A 23,182-nucleotide genomic window follows, 5' to 3' on the forward strand; every position below is an offset into this window, starting at 1 on the left:
CTGAGGGCATGAGAAGAGGCCAAAACTCAGTGAAATAAAACACTGTATTATACCTCAGTGGGAGGTGTGGGGACTCTGTCTCCTGTTGTAAGAGGAAGCAATTTGCCCCTCTTGTAGTAACACATTCCACAAAGATTTCTTAAAAGTGGGAAGTCATTAAGAGTTTGAATTATAATTGTAATATGTTAGGCCTAATAGTTGATAGGTGTGGTGCAAGTTAAAGATAATTAAACAGCATAAAGAGCTCAGCAGCTTAATTGTTTTTTCTGAAGATAATCATGAACAAAATAAATCCCTTCTGTAGCAAACAAAAGAAGTCTGTGGGCAATGCTTGACAGGAGAGGTGACAAAGAAAAGGGCAATAACTCCTTTCCAGTTCTATTCCCAGAATACCTTGCTTAACTGCAGGTTAAGGGAGTGTGTTCAGAAACTTTAGATCACCTTTTCATAGCGACTGCCCTGGAGAATCCTCTCCAAAATGAGCACAAGGGCTCAAGAACTCTTTTATGGCAACGTGTGCTTTTATCTTGTATTCAGAAGCTGAAGCAGGCTTTAGGAATTAATCCATAATGTAGGCAATAATGAAAAAATAATCTCCATAAATATTATTGCATTCTTCTCTCCAGGGAATTCTGACATCTGGGTTCAATACACAGAAGTAGAAATGGGAAGTGAAGAAATTTCATTTTTCTTTTTTTTTTTCTTCCCTTGAAAAAAGGTATGGCTTCATGAAGGAATCATCAAATCATCATTTTTCCAAAGCATCTCCATTTAAAGTCTAATAATTTGTGTTTATTTGAGGTATGCTTGCTGAAATACACCCAGTTACAGCCAAAACATGGAAAAACATGGGGAATACATTGATTTCCATACTATTTTTTAAATTACCACACATGGTATATCTATACAGAAAGAGAAAGATACATTTATTAGATTCAGAATCCTATTGTTGGCTGGCTGTATTTAGAGTAGGTTGTCACTGAATATCCAGTGCCACGAATTCATCTTCTGGTAATTTTCAGGGACTACAACTAGTAAGCAATTGCTTCCGTAGTTCTTTAGATGAGCCACCAAAATATTTTATAATAAATGCAACCCTACAAATAGACTTTCCTCAGGACAGTACATACATTTATAGAAGATGTTTGACCTTGTTCTGTTTGACCTGGATTCCTACAACATAGTTTCTTTCAGCAAACTATGAAAATGTTAAAGAAATATCATACCTGGGAGTCTCTTGCTTTGTCTTAATATTTAGCATTGAGATGGGAATTTGGATGCAGTTCCTTTAACAAGAATTTGATTCGCTTCCACCTGGTGACACAAATCAATGAGTATCAGTTAAAATTTAAACAATCAGCAAAACAACTGGGGGATGTTATCAATGTCAGGGTAGTAAACTTGTTTTCTGCAGTTCAGGATGTGTCTAGATTGCCATCGATTAGATTATTTGTATAATGTAATTATTAGAAACTGAGGACAGCCTCCCCAAATACCATGAGAATTTATGGATTTCTCATCTCAGTTTTGTGTCCATTTTCATTCTCTCATTTAAACATTTATCTTAAAGAAAATTAGGACAGAAGCATATTGAGGAAGCTTGAATGGGATGGTGATCCAGTGTTTTGTTACAGATTTCTGCATAGGTGCCTAGTATCCCAATGTCTGTTTGGGGTAATTAGTAACTGACCACAGATTTTTGAGGTTTTAAAGTGCTTTTCTTGGTAGAGGCTTATTTTATCAATGACAATAACAGGTTTTTTATATACTATGCAATACTAGCAAAAACATTAACTCGTTTTAGTAGCTGTGGCTGCCAGGTCTGGTTCCGTGCTGAGGGGCTGAGAGATGCTGGGGCTCTGGCGCTGTGGGACAGCCACACCTGTGGGTGCAGCCAAATTCCCACTGAGGCTGCACGTAACCAATGAAGTGCCCCATTAGTGTCTTGTTTGGTCCAGTGTGCCATCAGGGCCCTGTGTCACAGGGAGACTTCCAGCTTCGGCTGAGGTCAGAGCTTAGGGGGAGGTGGTGAACAAGCTTATTCTCTTATTTGGGAAGGAAAACAAGTGTAGACTGCTTTAAAGCCTCCTGGCTCCTAAGCAGGTATTATTTCTTTTACAAGAGATTTCTCCTACTCTTCTAAGGAGAGTACTTGCACAAGAATATTTATAAATGTGAGTGAAAGTAGATGAAACAGATGTTCCAAATCAGTTGCTCTCCTTTGAATATGTATTCTACAGTTTATCTATATTTTTGTAAATATCTCCGAGTCACACAACTGTAGTTTTGCCTTTTCCTGCATTCTCAATGTCTTTTCACTTTTATTCAGCTGTTTTCATGAAAGCAATCAGCAGTTCATCTGAAATGTAATGAACATTAACTCATTTTTATTATCCAACTTCTCAAAAGCAGTCATGAATTATTATTTAATGGACATTTACTTTTCTGCCATATCTTACACTCATAAAAATGTTGAAGGAAGTAATTTTGTCTGCTTTAGTGTTTATAGATAGAAAATTCTATAGTCACCAAGTCTTTTAAAAATATCCTTAGCAATTACTTCAACACATTTTATTGGGTTTTGCCAATTACATGATTTTGTATATTAGACATTTATTATTATTACTACCATTTCACTTTATTTTAGAGTTGTTTGCTCTATAGTATTTTAGTAATGTCTTTTTAGAGTAAAGTGTGAACAAGAAAAGTTCACTCGGCCACTTGAATGTATTTTAATGGGATGTAATGCAAAGGATCATTTTAGTGGAAAAGGTACTGCAGGCTAACCAGGTGTCCACTGCAGACCTCAGCAGGTCTCTGCCATCATGGAGTGCCCGTGGGCCTGCCTGTGGCATGAAAGAGAGGTGTCTGTCTTGGCAGCTCACCTTCTTGTTAATCTGTAAAACATCACAGATATGTTGGGAGGTGACAAACTTGGGCATGTGGACAGAGAAAAATAACGAGCAACTAAACACACATATTGGAGCATGACCTGAATGAGACATTTAAAATATGTCAGAGCCTAGAGAAGTTGCCCTGGACATCTTTTATAGCCAGTACAGAGATAAAAAGGATTGATGTTCTTCTAAAATAAGTTCCTATGATGCCACATGAAACATGCATGCTTTATTGGATTATAGTTATCTAGAAATCAAATTATTGTGCAAATTGTAAAAATAGCTGTAAAAACTCACTGCTTTGCTGTAGACTGAGTGATGATGGGTTCCATCCCTGAATGCTAAAGTTCCGACTAGTTTTCATTCCTCAGCAAATTATGTCAGTGATAGTGTTGGGTGGTTTTAATGTCTTATTATTATCCTTTTCAAACATCAACTCAGTGAAATACACTTCAGAGGTGTGAAGTGTATTTCACTCTACACAATTCCTTCCTGAAGAGTTTCAGTTCCCTTCAAACCATCATTCTGTCTGCAAAGTTTGTTCAATCAAACCCTAAATATTATTTACTATTATTTTGAGATTTTTTTTTTTTTTTATTTGGAAGAAAACTGAACACAGCCCCTGCCCTGCATTTACTATCATTACAGTTTAAAGGGCCAGTAAGGAAACAACAACTATGTTCAAGGTTTGATAGCACTTTTGCACTGTCGTGAACTACAGTGGAATAAGTTACTGATGCTGCATAAGATTGCTACAGTAGCTAGTGCCTCTTTTTAATCATGCCCAGTGCTTTAAGTTCTTAGTATTTTAGGGGGAAGGTTGCCAATTGCTATACACTCAATTAATATAACATACTGGGTAAAAGAAAAAAAAGGGTAACATTAAATAGTGTTGAGGAAGATACGGAAGTAAGATTGGATAAAACCCGCCAAAATTATGTGTTGTAGCTATGAGCAAATCCTGTGAATTCAAAAAAGGTACACTCATGTTTGCTAAGGAGGCAGATGTGCTTTAGAGAAATACAGCTTGGTTTAAAGTGGAGGAGAGGTAAAGGATTTGCCTGTGGCTTGCAGGGCCAGTTCCTCAAGAGATGCTGGGCCACTGACAGAAGCCGAAGCAAATGGGCACAAGCTCACACACAGGAGGTTCGCGCTGAGCATCAAGAAACATTTTTTCACTGTGAGGGTGAGTGAGCATCGGTGAGTGAGGTTGCCCAGAGAGGCCGTGAGTCTCCATCCTTGGAGATACCCAAAACCGTCTGGCCCCAGTCAGGGCAGCTGGCTCTACGTGACCCTTCCTCGTGACCCAGGGTCCCCTTCCCACCTCAGCCTTTCTCTGGTCCAGTGGTTCATTCCCTTTCTTTACAGACGCCACCCGAGAGCAGACTCTCGCCCGTCGGCTGCAGGTGCGTCCTGCCGGCCAGGAGCGGGGGCAGCGCTGACCAGCCCCGCTCCCCACTGGGACCGCTGCTGCCTTCTCCGGTCCGTGCCGAGCCCCGGGGCCGCCCCTTCTACGGCCTGCCCCCGCCTCCAGCATCGCTGTGAGCCCCCGGCCAGCCCCGGCGCGCCCCTCCCGCCTCCTGCCGCGCAGGGGCCGCTCGCCAGCCCAGCGGGGACCGGGCGGAGAACAAAGTCTGCGGGCGGTGCCTGCGGGACGTCCCGCCGCTACCAGCCGGCGCCGTGCCCCGGTCCTGCCTCCGGCGCGTTCGGTATTTACAGACGCCGCGGCCGGGCCGTCCCGCCCGCGACTCTCGCACGACGGCGCCGTCCCGCTCCGCCCGCCCCGGCGCCCCGCACCGCCGGCTGACTGCTCGCCCCGCTGGTAGGCGGCTCCGTGCTGGCTGCGGCGGCCCGCCCCGCCGAGAGCAGCGGCGGAGGCAGCGGGGCAGAGCCGGGCACAGCGCGGCAGAGCCGAGCTCCGCGGCGCGCAGCCCGCCCAGCGCTCCCCGCCGCCCTCAGCCCCCGCGGAGGGCCGGGCTGGGCTCGGCCCCGCACCCGCTGCCGCCGCTCCGCGCCGCCGCCGCCAAGACGCCGCGCTTCTTGTACCGCGCCAAAGGCGGGTGCCGCTCGGCCAAGATGGGCCGGCAGACGGCGGCCAGCGGGCGCGCCATGCAGCGGTCGCAGAGCCGGAGCAGCCTCTCCGCCTCCTTCGAGGCGCTGGCGGTCTACTTTCCCTGCATGAACTCCCTGGAGGAGGAGGACGGAGGTGAGGGGCCGGGGCAGGGTCGCGGCAGGTGTGTGCGGGGACCGCGGGCGCTCCGGGTCACTGCAGGGGCGGCCCGGGCTGGGCTTGGCGGTGGCCGCCCGCCGGGAAGGGCCGGGGGTCGGTGCTGGACGAGGAGCTGGATGGGCGAACGCGAGTGACTTGGGCTGAGAGATCGGTAGCACCGTGCTTGTAGCTGGAGAGTGAGGTGTGATTTAACAGATGATGTTTACCGTCACATTGGGAATGAAGTTAGTAGCTGAACTTTAGTTATGTTGGGGGGAAAACCAAAGGATGGAGGGTCTTTCCCATTCGTTCCATTTTCTGTTGGTTCGTACGAAAACCCACACTTCCTCGCAGGTGGTTTTCAAACAATCTGCGGGCTTGTTCAGGTATCCCTTGCCTGTCATTGCAACATAATTTACACAGAACACCAGAACTGAGCAATTAAATACCGGCCCCGAGTAACCTTTCCTTAGGGGGAGCAGTGTATGTGGAGGGCTGTGTACAAATAGACCTTGCAGGTTTCACTCATTGTTAATCTCTACTCGTAAAAGTAAGTCCAACCAGTAAAGAACGTGTGTAATTTTAGTATCTTTGTTGCAGGACCAGAACTTTAAATAACAAGAGAAATGCAATGGATTTTCTGTGTAGCCATGCCCCCCAAAACGATTTGCTATTGGGAATGTGTGTAGCAAATGTACATGTATAGTTAAGTGTGGCACCAAACTCTATCCAGGATGGAACTTGTATGTTGAGTTTGTTTTGAGTATACTGGTTTCATAAAGAAAATAGTCTGGTGTATTTAAATATGTTTATATATAGAATGAACTGATGGGATTTCCCTTGTTTATCACAACTAATTCAAGATTTTCAATTTCATTAAGATTAATAGAGCAAATTGCACCTTCAATAGATTTGAACACTATAAAACAGAGATACCAATGTCCAGTGCTGCTACGCAAACGTGTCAGCTATGTGTGTACACCACTCATGATCTATTTAAAATATCTGCTTATTCATTTATCACCTTTCACATTTCAGGCTGAGAGTACAGTGGCTAATGTGTGTCCCCAGTCTTTGTGTTTTTTGATTTATCTTTTCATGTGCAACAGTCCCTGAATTTTTTTCTTCAAAGCGTCTCTCATTTCTGATGTGAATGCCTAGGTGTGGTCCCTCACCTTTTCCCTGCCCTTCTTCTATGGCTGGCCAGGTTGCCCCTTTCAGTGGAAAGGAAGTGGCTGCCTCCCTGGGGCAAACTGTGCTGTCCTTCAGTACTCTCATCTGCTCCCTGCCTTGAACAATGAAGTGAACTGCAAAATATTGCCAGTACACTGCAGGGTAGGCTTCACATGGCATTTTTAATACTCTTGATGTGCTAATAAACACTATGGGTGAAAGCACTCCCAGAAAATATAATAAATTATCCTAAACATGTTTAGGTATTCTTTAAAAATTATTTTTCTTTATCATTCCAGAAGCATTTTCTTTTCAGTCCTGAATTTTAGCTACAGTAATTGCATTAATCCTTTGTGAAACCAGAGTATTGATTTGTTTTGTTCTACTTGGTTTTCTTTACTTCTCTAGGAAGTATTTTACTTATTCCCTGGTGGAATCTATGTTTGTTTAAAACTGTTCTCTGGTTCAAAGAAATAGAAAGTACATGGAAGTCAATAGAGAAATATGTGTAAATTTAAGGGTAATTGTAATGTTTTACTTTGTGCTGGCAAATTATTTAAGCAGAAGTGTTAAAAGATTGTATACTGATTCACACGTTGTCACAGATTGTGTTGATTTATCTTACCTGATCCTGTTTAGATGTAGGCTACACTTGAAAATGCATTTCATTAATCCCCATGAAAAAATAGAAATGTAATAGCTGTGCAGTTTTTATGGATTTGAGTTTCTGGTACCTGAATTTAGACATATCGGGTTATAGAAGGAATGGCAGGCATGACAGCTAAGATCGTTTCCCAAGTGTTCTCACTGGGATTAGAAAGAAAAAATTGTGATGTGTTTTTTGGATGGCAAGTCTCTTCTGCACTCAAATTGGAATTTGTTGTCTTATGAGTGTTTATGCAATTATATTAATGTAACATAATTAAAGTGGGTGTGGTACATGCGCTCCCATGTCCACATACATAATGCTCTTTTACAGTTTAATTTGAAAAAAGATCAATGTCAAACCCATTTCATAAGTTAACTGTCCTCAAGATGTAGTTATTTCTGTGTGTGATGTGTAGCTTAAAAAAAAAGATAACCTGCTACAAGGGTGCTTTTCTTTGTTTTGTTGCATTTCACACTCAATCATATTTTTAATACAAATATAGAAAACCTGATCTGTTGAAGCATTTATTTGAGATACTCTCTTATTAACTGCTGAAATGAATAATACACTGGTCCAGAGATGTATCTTTCTGTAGGAAAGAGTATGAGTACTGTCAAGTTCAGAAGTAATTTAGTAGTAAGTAACTCAGTACAACTTATTAATAATTTTTGAAGCTATTTTTGAGCATGATGATGAAGAAGATCCCTTTACATGTCATCTGATTAAAGAAGGAGGCCTCTTAAGCCTTGGCATCCAAGCTGTGATGTACTGAACAAGTGGGCTGTGGAAAGGCTGCTGTTTTCAGTTGGTAGCCATGAACTTGAATCACAGAATCATCAAGGTTGGAAGGGACCTTCAAGAACATCCAGTCCAGCTGTCCACCCAGCACTACACTGTAACCCCTAAACCACTAAACCGCATCACCCAGAGCCAGATCCAGACACCTCTTGAACACCTCCAGGGGTGGTGACTCCACCATCTCCCTGGGCAACCTATTCCAATGCCTGACCACCCTAACAGTGAATTTTTGTTAATATTATCTAATCTGAATCTCCCCTGTCTCAGTTTAAGACCATTTCCTCTTGTCCTCTCACTGCAGACATGGCAGAAGAGACTGACCCCCACTTCACTACAGCCTCTTGCCAGGTGCATGTAGAGAGTGATGAGGTCCCCCCTGAGTCTTCTCCAGGCTAAACATGCCCAGCTCCCTCAGCCATTTCTCATAAGTTGTGTTTTTTAGAGCCTTGTTGCCTTTTTCTGGACACCCTCCAGCACCTCAGTGTCGTTCTTGAAGTGAAGAACCCAGAACTGAATACAGTACTCGAAGTGTGGCCTCACCAATGTGGAGTACAGGGGAATTCGCCATGGCTAGGCCTGAACTTGCCATGGTTGGCCAGGTTTGCAGCACAGGGAACTGCTGTTCAAAGTAGCATTTCTTACCTACTGATCAGTTAAGATGAATCCTTCAAGTTTATGCACATTCATTATTTAGGAGTTTATTATTCTTAGCCACGTCTAGTAAAAGGTGTTAGAAGATAATTCTTTGCATCATCAGTTTCTTTCTGGCATTTCTGCATGTGTACACACAGGACTAACATGGTGCCTGAGCAAATTATTTATGTTGTTGAAGTATCAAGGATTTTAAAGAGGTGTCTTGCTTTTTTTTTTTTTTTTGTTAGATTCATTGATGATGCATGGCCTGCATACTGAACTAAGAATTGGTGTCAAATAACACATTTGACAATAACACATTTGACAATAACATGTCAAATAAGAGACTTAAATTATATGGAAATGTTGAAGAGGTGTGGGGACAGAGTACAAGTCAGTATCTGTGTGAATGCTCTTGAAGCCTTCCAAGCCTCATATTTTTTCTGAAATCTTGTGTTTGTTGAAATAAAATGAATTTTTTGATTGTCAAAAGATGAGAAAATTTCCAGTGTAAATGCATGTGACATCCTTTTAGATGTCTGTGTAGACATAGTGCAAAATCTCATGCACATGATGTATTTACAAGTAGTGCATGAGTGTACTAAACTTTCCTGTGAGCAAATGAATTCTTATGTACGAGAAGCTTACTGGAGAAGTAGAGTTATCGAACATGCAGAGAAAAGAAGAGAGGGTCAGATCACATGATGTGATCACTAGAAAGCCTACGTCTGTTTTTATGAGTGGGACTGGTAACTTGGTGCTTCCTCAAATTATGCTGTGTGTATTGTTTACTGTAATAAATTTTCACTATGGTTCCCGTTTTATACTCTGTTTACATTCACTTCTGATTTGCATTTACACTGAGGTGTTGTTATAAACAGTTAAATAGCACGTTGCCAGGAATGCAGCTGTGGAGCTGCTGGTCAGGGCAAGATCTGTGTGCAGAACTATGCCCATCAAACGGGAGTACATTTCAATTTAATATCTTCTTTTGCCAAAGTTTTTGGGTGGTAGTGAAGCTATGAGACTGAAGGGGAAAGCCAAATGCTTTGCAGGTGCTGAAGACAATTCAAGAGATAATTTATGATAATTTAAGACATAGATTAATTCAGAAAAACCGGAAAGCATCTTGGTCTCCCAGTATGTTAGAAAAACAAAAGGCAATTAAAAAAAAAAAGCCACAGAATGTTCTTCAGTCCAACACAATCATGCCAAAAATAGCAAAAATTAGTTGCATTAGCTGAGGAGAAGTTACATGACAGTTTTGCATATTGATGTCTACCGAAGGAAGTATCTGAATGTTGCTGCAGGAGTTCAGCAGGAATAGAAGCACATTATACTCTCCTGTCACCTGGCTGATAACTAGCTGGGGAACTTGCTGGAGGGGTTGTTAGATCCCACGTAGGTGTCAGCGAGAGTGCTGCCCCTCAGTGAAGGCTCAGGACTCATTTAAAGGTACTCTGAGCTGCTCAGTTCAGCACTGGTAATGGCTTCAGTGGCATTTCTCACCAATTATTCACTGTGCATTGGTAAAGCTGGAATAAAACTCAGCAGTTCCTGGATTCTGTTCCTGTGGTTAGACCGCCAGATCGCAGTGTCCCTCTGGAGGTCCCAGTAGACAATAACAAGCAGACAATAATTTGACCAGAAATAGAACATGGGGGAAGTAGTAACAATAAATTCATTAGCGCAGTAATTATTAAAGTGAAGAGAATCCTGCACATGAAGTAGTTATGCTTTAAAATTACCATCTTAAAAAGAATAAAGTAATATGGGAGTATCAGACAATGAAGAAAATGAGAATAACTACATCATCTTGGGGGAATTGGCCTACATTTTGGCCTTGGTGGTAAAGATGACCTTATTTATGTGGAATGTTCATAGGCAGAGCCAAGGAAGGATATGAAAGAAGGGTATAATGCCCTGTGACAGGTTATCCACTGTAAGAGATGAAGCTTTAAAGATCTTGGCTTGATAGTTGCTAACATACCAGAGCTCATCTGCTGCACATTGCATGCAATAGTGGGGTCGCTCATCTTGGAGGATAAAAAGCACTCTGAATATGCAATAATAATTGTTCTGTAAAAATCTGCATGACATTTAAGTTTATAGTTGATAATTTTTTCTGTTTGCTGTTAGGATACAGTTCAGGGGCTGACTTGAGTCAGCCTTTCCATCATGGTGGTGGGTCTGTCCCATTTCTGCAGCTCCATGGGCTGAGTTCCAGGATGGAGGCAATATAGCAGGCATTTCCAGCAAGTCACAAGTGTTTTTACCAGTTATACGCAGGTACTATACTAATGAAGTAGGTGTAGATGCCAACATTGATAAGACCTTTAAAAAAAAAGTATAGAAAAAACTGTACTGTTGCTGACAAAGTAAAGAGCATGACAAAAAAACTCACTTGTATTCTCGAAAACTAAGGGAAAAGTAGAAGAAACTGCAGAATGATTGACATTCAAAGTACAACGTACTTCAACCTGAGTTAGAAATGCCCAGCAGACTTTTAAAGCTGTGTTCCTCTTATAGTTGTGTTTCTCTTCTGAGCTACTGGTTACACTGCAGCATGTACGTGAATAGCTGGCAGATAATTCGGGTGTAGCTGTAGCAGCAGCAGTGAAGCTACAGTCTATGATAGGTTGCATCTCTGGTGTAAAAACGTGTAAAAACCTGTCTCATGTCTGTGTGCTGTAATTGCCATTTTTCAATGTCAAGGTCAAGAGTGTAATCAGAGCAGCAACACACTGTGTTGTCATTGTTTCAATTTGAAGAGGTAAGTATTTAACAGCAGTAGTTTGAAAATGGGTCATAACAGTGTGAAATTTGCTCAGTTTTTTGTGAGCTGTGGTTATTTAAATAATGATATTTGCATAGGATTATTACTCATCTTAGACAAAGCAAAGGGCAAAGAGCTGTTTCTAATTTGTGTAATCTCAGTAGCCATCCAACTTCTTGGCACCGTCTACCTCATTAAGCCTTAATAGAGGGTGTTGAATTGTTTCAACACATTTGCTACATCATTCAAAAATGCTGCACAGATCTGTCTGATTGATAGTATATGCAGTGACCCTTGCTATAATAAAAATAATCAAGGTTCGGGTAAAGAGTAGTGTTACTGCCATTATTCCATATTTAGAAAGTATCTCTCACTTTATATATGGCAAAAAAAATGCAATTCTAAGCTTCTCAATATAGGTACTCTTTGCTTTTTAAGCATTTTTAATCTGCTCTTGGGACTGCACGAAATAATGTTTATTAATAAATACATTATAATGGTATACATCCAGAAAACTGAATGTACGTGTAAACATAAAAACATTATCTCTTAAAACTGCAGAAATGGTTTCTGTTTACTTAAGATGATCATCCTTTGTCACTGGCAAAATCAGAGGCTGAATGTGAAGAGTTCCTGTGATGAAGATGTGCACCTATCTAGTTATTATTTATATAAATGGTATACAGAATTAGAATGTAATTCCACAAAATTGCTTGCTCTATTTTTCAGGATTTTAATAGCTTGGGGATGAGACTGATTTCCCACTGCTTTGCACTTGTTTAGTTATATAGATTGTTGTACAGGATGTACAAAGTGGATATAAAATGCTACCATTCTGTTTTGACACATGCACAAAATATGCACAAATTATTATAGACCTATTACATTTGAATGATAAGAATCTCTGTGTGGAGATCACAACTGGTCTAAATGAAGGCTCCTGAAGAACTGTTCATTCAGGTCACTTGTCACGTGGGACACACAGCTATGGGCTGCAGAGCCGTGTGCTTGTTTGTTGTTGTATCTCTGTGTTCAGGTTTACAGCAGGGTAATGGCTTTTGGCAGGTAAATCCTCTGACCACACCTAGAAAACTGATGGCCTTATCAGTGACAGAAATAGAGACTTCTGCAGTGGTGCTGGAAAGGCCTGAGTGGCTGTGTGTACTTCTATTCTGGATCTGCATCTCGCTGTCAAGATCTGTAATCAGCATCTGTAAAACAAAGGATCCAACCAGACCTGCCTAGCCTGCATGTTTGTTGTTATATAGTGAGAGCCAGGTAACCAAAAGAGAAGTGGAAATTACATCAGTACTAACCCATCTCTTCCTTACAGCTGTGGTTAATTAGTTTTGATTCCCTGGGACAGCTGTCTCTTATCAGGGGTAAATTCTTTGTCAAGGGAATGGCCAAGCATCAAACCTCTGTGCTGTGATTCTGTGTATACTTACTTGGGGTTACCAGGAGTGTTACTTAGCACAGATATTGAAAACAAGCCCTAGGGTGTTCAAGATGGTTATGTGTCCTTTTTATATGTAGCATGTGATTCTGAATAATAACGCCGGGGATACTAAAATTTTAGGAACATTAAGTACTTACTGTGTATGTAGGAAAACAGCTCTTTGTTAATGCTTCGGTCCTGCAAAAATATTTCCAAAACCTTTTTGGGAACACAAGACCATAAGTTGAAGATCTTAAAGCGATGGATGACACATGCAGACAAAAACAGTTTCTCTTTTCTGATGCTCTTAACAATTTGCTGAAGGATCAGTTAAGACTGGAGAATGGACATCAGAACAGCAGTGAAATTGAAGTGGCAGAATACAGCTTTAGACACACGAAGATGTGGGAGACAATAAGGAGCAGGTGCTTGCCTTAAACCATAGCATTGCTTGGAAGCCATGTGTGGTAAAGTGACTTCACATCACAAGGCCACAACAAGGCACAGGGTTGACTGATCAAATGGCCTGCCTTTCCATGATAGGGAAGTGCAGTGCAGACAATGGATGCTGCAATCTGACCAGGAACAAATGAGGTTCATGATGGCTGCCTCTTGGGTCCTGTAGGAAATTCATCAAGAATGAGATGTCAAATCTTCTATACCAGCCTTTGACCAGAAGCTCAAGCAACAGTTCTGCAGCTGATTATTTAATTCAGCTCTCTCTTTTACTTTTTCTTAGGTGCTGTCTTAATTACTCTTAATCTTAGTTAACCATGTTTCCATTATGGCCAGAGGAAAGAGAGAGGAGGAAGCACAAAGAACAGGACAAGAGTGAAGAAGTGTTTCTTCGCTCTGACTGAAAGTGTAAAACTACTGAAGCCTCCCAAGAAATTTAAAAATGCATGGGGCAGACTGAGGCTGTCAGCCCAGACTCTCTCACACTTTCCAAACCTGGCTGTTTTCATACTGAAGAGCTTTCTTGCTGAAGGTAGCTCTGCTTTGGGCCTGTCAGAGCAGGCCATTCCTGTGCCAGTCAAAATTTATCAGTATTTTACATTCAGATACTCATGGAAGCAGGAACTAGAATGCAGATCTTCCCTTCTGCCTTACACGTAAGGGAAAACCCCTGGTTATAGTTTCCCCCTGGGTTTGCAATGCACTTTGGGTTTCAGAAATGCTGACAGCCTGCACTGTGAAAATGTCCATTGGAAGGACTGTAACATAAAACTTCATAAGCTGATTGTTAGCACTGGCATATGAGAATCAGTGAAGTGAGCTCAAACTCAAGTGACAATGAAATCTACTTTTCCCAAATCCTGCTTAAATTAGCAGATCCTAAACCATGTCTTCTGCTTGGGGTCTGTGGGTAACACAAAGAAAGAAAAAACTTGGCTGTGTTTCCTAGTGCTTCAACAAGAGCTAAATGCCTTGTTCAATGTAGACAAAACCTGGGCTGCTCCAGAAACAGGGCTGTGTGGCTGCAAGTGAATTTGTGACCTGCCCTGTCTCCCTTTTCTTCCGTAGGTTCAAATTTTCTTAGACTGTCTTTTATCTAGCCAGTTGTTGACATATCCAGAGCAGGTAACTAGGTATGTAAAGAATTTTAGTCTTTAAAAATGGGCAGTTTAAGGCAGCTTATTCTCTTTGTGGTTCTAACTCCTGAGTTCAGATGAAAATGCTGAAGGAGTTTTTATGCAGCCTTTCTGGTGAGGTGGGGAGAGCAGAGAGGAGCCACCTCAAGTGCTTAAGTGTGTTTCTGAAGGCACAGCTGCTCTGTACTCTGTACAAGTCCTACCAAGAGATCACATACCAGCTGGGGACTGGCATAGCCAACCTGCCTGTGCCTGTGCCATGTCCTCTCTTGGCTCGGTGCCTGCTGGGGAGCAGTTGTAGGAAGCTCCTGTGGAGAGCAAGCTGAGAGTTCTTGTTCTCACCGCCAGCGGTAGATTTCATCTGGCTAGATCCCAGATGATGGAAAATAATCTGTTGCATTCACTGCAGTTTTTGACTTGTCCTTATCTGCTATTGAAGATCATATCAGTATTTTTGCATCCCTAATTTGTAAGTGATTTGCACCCCAAGTTGTGGGAACAAATAATTCCATGCATAACTTAGAAAATGTGGCCTGCGGAGTCTATTTGCAGTAACCATATTAGTTAAATTACCAGTGTGATTAACTGTAAGAATGAATGTGCTTTCATAAATACCAAAGCAATTTATTCCACTCCTTACAATATGGCTGCAAGAATCTGAACTAGTGTTTTTCAGATAATGTATTCCATATTTTGTGGTGGGGACTTGAGAGAAATTTCTTTTTGCTAGGGCAATTAGCTTATACTAATTTGGAGAACATTTTCGATGTTCTTTATTAGAGTTTAGGAAATTGTGAGTAAAATTATTTTGATTGTACTCAGCAATGTAACAACAAAGTGCACTTCTAAGCTCTCATTTCCATATCCTTTAATTTGGTAAGACTAAAACAGCATGCATAACATGAGTGTATAAATACACATACAACATACTTTAGGATTATAAACCCAACCCTTACTTTTACAGTGACACCAGTTAGATGTTTGTTTCTGAATTAGTGCTGCATTCCCAAGTTACTAATCTAGCTAGAGGTTAGTATCGCCTTAGTTGGGTTCATTCAACTGTATGCTTGTCTTCACAAATGTTTATTTCAGAAATTACCTGTCTTGAAAGTAAAAGAACAACTTTCAGTCATTTTGTTGGTTTGTTCCTTTTGGTCTGAGTCCAGTATGGAATGCAGCCACATGAATAGTTGAATTAACACAAGAGAGGAGGTGTCAATTTCCAGGCAGGAATGAAGGAAAACAGTTTGCATTTACTAGAGTGATATGATCTTCAATCAGATGTTCTACCAGCTACAGCTTGGAAGTATGGCACCAAAGGCTGTTTCTTTGACTTGAGTAGCTACTTTGCATTTTCATTGCCACTTGAAACCTTTTAAAATTTTTAATGCTGCGTTTATGAAACATGAATTATGGATGACACAAATACTGTCTTTGCTTTTAAATTGTTTGAGGAATTGTAGGATTATTTTTGATTTATTAATATTTTTCCAGGGACAAATATATTGCTAGTATTGTGGGCAAGCAAGTGGAGGTATTTCTCATGTATTATTATATATTAGTTTAGCCAAATTTCATCTGAAAGAATATTCACATCAAAAGCAGTGACCCAGGAGTCACACCACCCAGATCCAGGTCTTCTGTTAATTCTATTCCAAGTTGCCATTTTGCTGCTAAAACCTTCAGTTCTTACTTCAAGGAGCATCAAATGTCATGATTATGATCTTTATTGATGAAAGGTCAGATCTTTCTCTTTGGGGACCATCAGAGAGCGCTGCCTATTTCTGCTGAAAACTGGGAAATAGTTATTCACATAGCCTCCTTTCAGCCCTCCTTAAATTCAGTGTTAAGGTCAAAATAATTACTGTTTACCACTCAAACGTACACAAAAGTTGGATACATGCCTAACTTTAATGCTGTATAAAAGTTGTATCTTTGTGTGCCTCTTGACATTTGAACCAGACCACTTCAGTTAAAATTAATGTGGGAAAGTAAAACTGCTTAAAAATAAGGTTTAGAGGGATGCTATGAGCAGCTACACGTGTGCCTCTATGAAGACTTGAATGGCAGTTGCATGAGTTCTTGATTTCTCAGTAAATTGATGTGCAATGGATGTGTTTATTTTTTTATTCTGTTGTTCTACAGTGAAGGCATACAGACTTACAATTCTAGTTCAGAAAAAAAATCTGCTTTACAGATTAATAAAAGTTACTATATACTCCTTCATATATTACATAATTGAACATATATTTCTCCCAAACTCTCAAATCTTTGAAAGATATGTGAAGATATTGAAGAATCATGCAAGATAGAGATGTTCTTTTAAATTTGCATTAGAGACTTCATGTTTTCAAGAATGAATTGAGAATGACCATCATTCAACAAGGCTGAATGAAAATGAATACTTACTCCTCAAAAGAGTTCTTAGAACAGAAGCGTGATATCCTGTGGGGTTTCAGGAGTTGTGTGCCTTTCACATGTAACTGTGATGCAGTGTACCTTTTCTACAAAACTATAGCACAATATTTTCCTGGAGTTTTGTGGGAATATTTCTTTGAAATGAGTGCTTGTATTTTAGAACAGCTCCAGACCGCTGTTGGAAGTCAGCTGCCAGCTTTCATTAGTTGAATATAAATAATAAACCAGCAGGCACTTAGAATGGTACAACCCCCCAAAAAAAGAAATTGTTGATTTCTGACCTTCATTTTTCATACGTTGTAGTAGCCTGGTATCTTTTTTATTTGCATTTATTGCATCAGGTATTGATGGGCATTTTTAGACGTAATTTTGATGCAGTAAAATTTATCTTTTCATTCTACTGGGTACTGACTTCATTTGGATAGCTGAAGTTCTAGATGAAAATTATTACTTCTATTATTATTCCTGTTTGTATGTACTGATTAAAATTTATGGTCTTAAGGAATGTGTAGAAGGCTTGTAATAAGCAATATCATTTCAACCACTCATGATACTGCTGTAGAAATGTCTCACTGCTGCTAAATATTGCAGAGTTATTAATCTTTCTTGATGAGGAGCCAGTGGTTTTCAAGGTATTTTTGGTGTCTAGTTCCCACTTCACTAAATTTCCCATGTTCTTTGTCTTACCCAATGTTCCTCCTGACTGATGGGCCTGGGAGACTTCAACCCATGCTGCAGCCTGTAGGACAGTGACACTGAGTGCACACATTGAAATTGATGTCTCTCTCCCATTCCCTGTCCAAGGATGGAGATCCTCTTCCTATAAACCAGTCCCCGTGCTCATACATTCCCCTGAGGTGTGATAGTCCTCATCTCAAGACAATCTCCTCCTTTTGCTCATTTCCTTTTTCAAATCCCTAAAGCTTCACCAACCTCACAGGTCCAGAAGTTCTTCTGACCTCTGGTACATGACGAGGCAGAGAAGGTGTAAAGGGTAGCAGATGCTACGAACAACTGCAGAAGGAAGTTGAGTCCATCGATATCCTAGGATATTGGATATTACTCTACCCTCATTTTACCCATATTTAAGAATTCTGTTATTATTTGTTGTAGCGTATTTAGAGTTCTTGCTCTTTTATAACATCAGTATATCACACATCACTGTGCTGCACTCAGAGGTGTATAGAACAAATTGAAAGAAAGCAGGATGCAGAATTCCTTGCCCTATTGCAGGGAACAGCATTTAAAATCAGAAATGACATGGAGTGGCTGTCTTACTCATGAAAGAAAAACTGAGGTTTCATTTCTACTCATTTCTTCCAGCTGAGGTCTTGATCAAAATTCCTACACTAAAAAGCTACTATATATTGATTATTTTTCCCCTCATCTGATACCCAGACATCTGTCACATTGCTGTTTTTACAAGTAAAATTAAACTATGCAAATAGATGGAAAAATTGTTATTCTTGGAGGTGAAAATAAAGTTTCATATTGTGCATAAAAATCAATACTGTATATTTTAAATATAAATTTAAAGCAGCTAGTGAATAGAGAAGAAAGCATGGGAAGGTTCTCGATCTGTGGTTTACTATCCTCACTAATTGGTATCTGTGACTTATTTAGCAGATAATGACCAAATGTTTTTAAAACAATAATTCATCTGAATTAGAACATTTCTCTGCAGGTTTTGACATCATGTTAACCTTTTAATTGAATTCCTAAGAGGGATTTATTCATCCAGGGAAAATATATTTTAAATATACTAGACTATGGGTTGTTTAAATCTGGTTACCTCCGTGGGCAGACTTGTGTTGTCTGACCTTGGAAAGCAGGCAGTGACAGTACTAAGATCCTGTAAAAGAGATTTATGATGCTGTTTGCCGGTTACTAAAAAATTGATAATTTTTAAATGGAAGTTTTGTTACAGGTCATTAATTTGTGGCTCTGAGTGTTTGTGCCACATGGAGCATGGGTGTGCACGGTTGCCCAGCTGCGACAGCACAGTGCCATGGGGGCTTCTCTTTTGTCTCCACAGAAGCAGGGGGCAAGAAGCTGCGGAGCACCGTCCAAAGGAGCACTGAGACAGGGCTGGCTGTGGAGATGAGGAACTGGATGACTCGTCAGGCTAGCCGGGAGTCAACGGATGGGAGCATGAACAGCTACAGCTCTGAGGGAAAGTAAGCAGCATTTACAACTCTGGTGTCCTGATGTTTCTCCATGAAACTGGTCATTAGAGAGAGGCACAGTGAGCGCTGTAGGCCCTGTTCAGTCAGAATTCCCTTCACAAGCCAGTGTCATTGATGGACCAAGCCTAAGTCTTCCCCTGTGACTAGAAGAGTCTCCCACTGTTGGTGCAGAAAGGAGGAGGAACATTTCTGCTATGCCATGGGAAGGGCACATGGTGGGTCAGATCATCATCATGAGGTGTGTCAGGAGGGGTACAGGTACAATACACCAGGTAAAACACAGATATGGACAAGTTCTCTTCCAAAAGCTCCTGGCATTCATCAGTGCTTTGCAGAGCAAAGCATTTCCAGATCATTTTCAGGTGTCATTCACTGGGCTCAAGAGTTTTCCAAAGATTCTGCTGCTTTAATCCTGAAGAAGTTACGTGGGCAGAAGAATGAATCTGTCATATATCATGGTTTTCATAAAAGCCTAAGTTCTGAGTGATGTATATGAGACATTGCACAGAAAAGTCTTACTGTAGTTTGATTTATTAGTGGACAATACATCTATGCTGCACAATATATCTTATGTGTCCAAGTTGATGCACTATAAGCATTTGAGATGGCCATTTCTTAATGATTGCTCATTACAAATTTCATTAGTTCTTGTTGCCCTGTAATGGGTCACAGATAATTTATGGCAAGCATTTTAATTTTAAGTTACTTTGGTCATTTGCCACAAGGGATTTCAGTTCTGTTATTGAATAGATGTCATTCTCAAAGAAATTTTAAACAAAATATTTATAATGATGGCAATTTTAAAAATAGCAACCAGTATTTGGTCTAATGTTATCATTTCATTGTGTACATTTGATATTTAGCCATTGAATTCAGAGTAACTGAGAACTGTGAGCAATTTAACCTTCTAAATCAGTGGTAAGGGTGTGTGTTAGTATCTTAATGAACTGGTCTCATATGAATACTTTGATAATTAACAGTGGTCTTTAATATATTGGAAAAGGAGAACATGATGGAAGAATACTAATGTGGAAGTTATTGAGGATTAGTGCTTTCTTACCTTTTTGTTTATATGATGGAGAGTAAATTGCTGCTTGTCGAACACTGTGGGTTTTGAAAATTACAGTAATTGTTTTGTAAGTTACTTACAGTACTACCAAACCCACAAACATTAAGTGCAAAACACCTAGGAAACAAAAAACAAGCCCAAGCCAAAATAAAATTAACAAAAAACCAACCAAATAAATAATAACCACAAACAAACAGAGGGCAAATTTAAGTGTATTTATTTTTTTGCTTTTTCAATATTATTTCTAGTTTGATTTTCCCTGGTGTGAGGTTGGCTGCAGACAGCCAGTTCAGTGATTTTCTGGATGGACTTGGTCCTGCCCAGCTTGTAGGACGACAGACTTTAGCAACACCATCAATGGGTAAGTGTTTATGTCCTCTAGATATGATATATTCTATTTGGTCAGGTAATTAGAACATAGAATTTATCTAGATTCTCTTTAAATATGGATTTCTCTTGTGGTTTTGAACAACTCAGTTAAGACCAAAGCTGTAACCTCAGCCAAAGTTGAATGTAATCGTGGATGCTTATGAAGACATGCAAAAGTAGAAAGGTGCTTTGAAAAATTCAACCTTTTACCTCTTTTTCAGTTTTCCATCTTTAAAATGGGGCTAATGAGACTAATCTCTTCTCTGAATCACTTGGATAATATTGTATAAAAATAGGTAATTTAGGTGCAAAATATTTGTTATTGTGTTTACAGACTTTTATATTCACAAGTTATGTTTTCATAACTTGTCTTAAACTAGAGGCACAGTGAAGAGATCTCTGGCAGTTTTACAGAGCTGCTTTGTATTAATTCCCTTGCTGCCTTTTTTTTATATGAAACTCTTAAGAAAGAGAAATTAATTTGAAGTAATAGAGGCATGGAAGATGGGAGACAAGGTGTTATTGCAGAGGTTTTAAATTGTTTACTAACATAAACAGCAGTGAAGAGGATAAGTATTAAATTATCTAGTGTTAAAATCCTGATCATACTTACTGATAGAAAACAGATGATACAAATCGCCACATACTTATCCTAGAAACTATCTCAACATTTCATATATTAAAGTAGTTCTGAATTACAGTGCTGGGGTTTCTTTTTGTTTTCTAGGAGATATTCAGGTGGGAATGATGGACAAGAAAGGACAACTGGAAGTAGAAATAATCCGAGCCCGTGGCCTTGTTGTAAAACCAGGTTCAAAGACACTGCCAGGTAAGGAAGAGGAACCTTAGTAACAATCTTAGCACAGGGCCAAGCGTTGGACTTGATGATCCTAATGGGTCCTTTCCAACTCAGTATATTCTATGATTCTATGACTCTAATAGCATTCTACCAAAAAAATCTGTGGCTTTTCTGTTCAGTTTTGTCAACTCTTAACAAAGTCACATCTCAGTAGATTACAATGTTGTATGTACACTGAAATGCATAACGTATTGAAATGATACACCAAAAATCAGCCCTACTTCAGGAGAAAATTAAAAATCAGGCTGCCAGAAGACACAAAAGTGTTTTTGATAATAGCAAAGGCATCCTTTATTATGGGGTAGAAAGAAAGGTATATACTGAAGATTTTATATAGGAATCTTAGGAATGAAGAGGGAATCAAGAGATGTGGAATAGGACCGTCTCAAAAAGTAGACCAGTATTTGATACTTACTCCTTGTTTTATAATCTGATGTCCTATAACACTATGTGAAAAGGACAATATAATGATATTTTTAGCAAGCTCTTCTGCCAAAATAGAAATTGTGTCAGTCTTTTCTTCACTGATTTTCACCTTGTGAAAATTAATAATTTTAAATTATTAACAATTTGGAGCATTGATCCAAATCTCACCAAAGTCATTGCAAGTCGTGCATTTACTTAATAGCCCTATTTTGCATATTACACAGTATAGGGATGCTATATATAGGAATACCTGATTTTTTCAGGTCAAAATTGGAATTGTTTCATGGTAGAAGAGACATACAAAATACATCAAGAAAAAAAATACACCCAAGGAGAAGAGTAAAGAAAATGCATGGCTGCTTTGTATGGGAATAACTGTTAACACTGCTTGTGGAGATTTGTTCTTACAAGTTATATTAAAAGCAGATTTTTATATGGTGATAGAAAGTGTGTATGTTACACCAAAAAATCTGGACTTCTTTACTTACTGTTCTTTATTTTTGTTCTTCTAAGCACCATATGTAAAGGTGTATCTATTAGAAAATGGAGTCTGCATAGCCAAAAAGAAAACAAAGGTAGCAAGAAAAACGCTGGAACCACTTTATCAGCAACTTCTATCATTTGAAGAAAGTCCCCAAGGGAAAGTTTTACAGGTAATTTGCATTAACATTCCTCTGAACCTGAAAATGTCACCTGTACAGTTTTCACTAAATGAGTTTCAAACTTCCTTCAGGCTTCATTTGGCAAAAAATTCTCACATTTTATATACTTGTTGAGCAGATAAATACAATAGTTATAGCTATTCATGTAAGTAGAAACTGAGTTTGCAAATAGAACTGAGCAAAAGTCAGTTATAGATTATTTTGCTTCTAATATATGTATGGGCTCCTCTCACTGGGTTTTCTCTGGTATTGTGGATAAGTGCTGTTTGTGCCCAGATCATTTCTGTCATTGCATCATGATTCGTGTGTATATATATATATATATATATACACACAGAACTAAACTATGGTTGCAGTCAGATATTTCATTCCTTACTGTAATTAATTAAGCAGAGACTTTTGACAAATCAGATTAAAGTTTTTGTAATTTTTGCTGAAGTTTTTTCAATTTTCTTGTGTTTCTTTTCCTAACAGATAATTGTTTGGGGAGACTATGGACGTATGGATCACAAATCTTTTATGGGAGTGGCACAGATACTTTTAGATGAACTGGACCTGTCCAACATGGTGATTGGGTGGTTCAAACTTTTCCCTCCTTCTTCCCTAGTAGACCCAACCTTAGCTCCTCTCACTAGAAGAGCTTCCCAATCATCTCTTGAAAGTTCAACAGGACCTTCGTATGCTCGCTCATAGCAGCTGTGAAACTGTTGTCATAGCAACCAGCGTTACAAAACCATAAAATTACAGGTCGCAAACCCTGGTAACACTGCATGCTTAATGTTGTGTCTTCTGAGCCTGTTTCTAGGGCTGCAACGCGATCCTGTGTTCTCAAGGAAGTTGCACACATTGTGCCCTATGGAAGGCCCTCAGGTGATGGACTGAAATCATGAAGAACTGATAGGTTTGGAGTTCAGGGACTCAGTTTATGGTCCAATCTGAAGCCATGGACTAAACTAAAAAATCAATCTGTTTCATGCAACAAAAGTCCTTTTCAATGGCATATCTGTTTTGTTGCTCCCGTTTCTTTA

General features: G+C 39.8%; 1 protein-coding gene across 24 annotated transcripts in view; it reads left to right on the forward strand.

Annotated features, from left to right (window-relative positions):
- The window catches only part of RIMS2 (regulating synaptic membrane exocytosis 2), a gene marked incomplete at both ends in the record, with an annotated part of 450,969 nt that extends 428,122 nt beyond the window's left edge, over nucleotides 1-22,847 (forward strand). For all 24 annotated transcript variants that reach the window (XM_082292380.1, XM_082292391.1, XM_082292399.1 and 21 more), the window contains 5 exons: nucleotides 18,619-18,760; nucleotides 20,087-20,199; nucleotides 20,935-21,036; nucleotides 22,006-22,145; nucleotides 22,629-22,847. In XM_082292380.1, the coding sequence (XP_082148506.1) occupies nucleotides 18,619-18,760; nucleotides 20,087-20,199; nucleotides 20,935-21,036; nucleotides 22,006-22,145; nucleotides 22,629-22,847 (716 nt within the window). The remainder of the gene's footprint in view (nucleotides 1-18,618; nucleotides 18,761-20,086; nucleotides 20,200-20,934; nucleotides 21,037-22,005; nucleotides 22,146-22,628) is intronic.
- Between the last annotated feature and the right edge of the window lie 335 nt (nucleotides 22,848-23,182).

This window comes from Coloeus monedula (genome assembly GCF_965178545.1).
Source record: "Coloeus monedula genome assembly, chromosome: 1".
In the NCBI taxonomy this organism is placed as follows: Eukaryota; Metazoa; Chordata; class Aves; order Passeriformes; family Corvidae; genus Coloeus; species Coloeus monedula.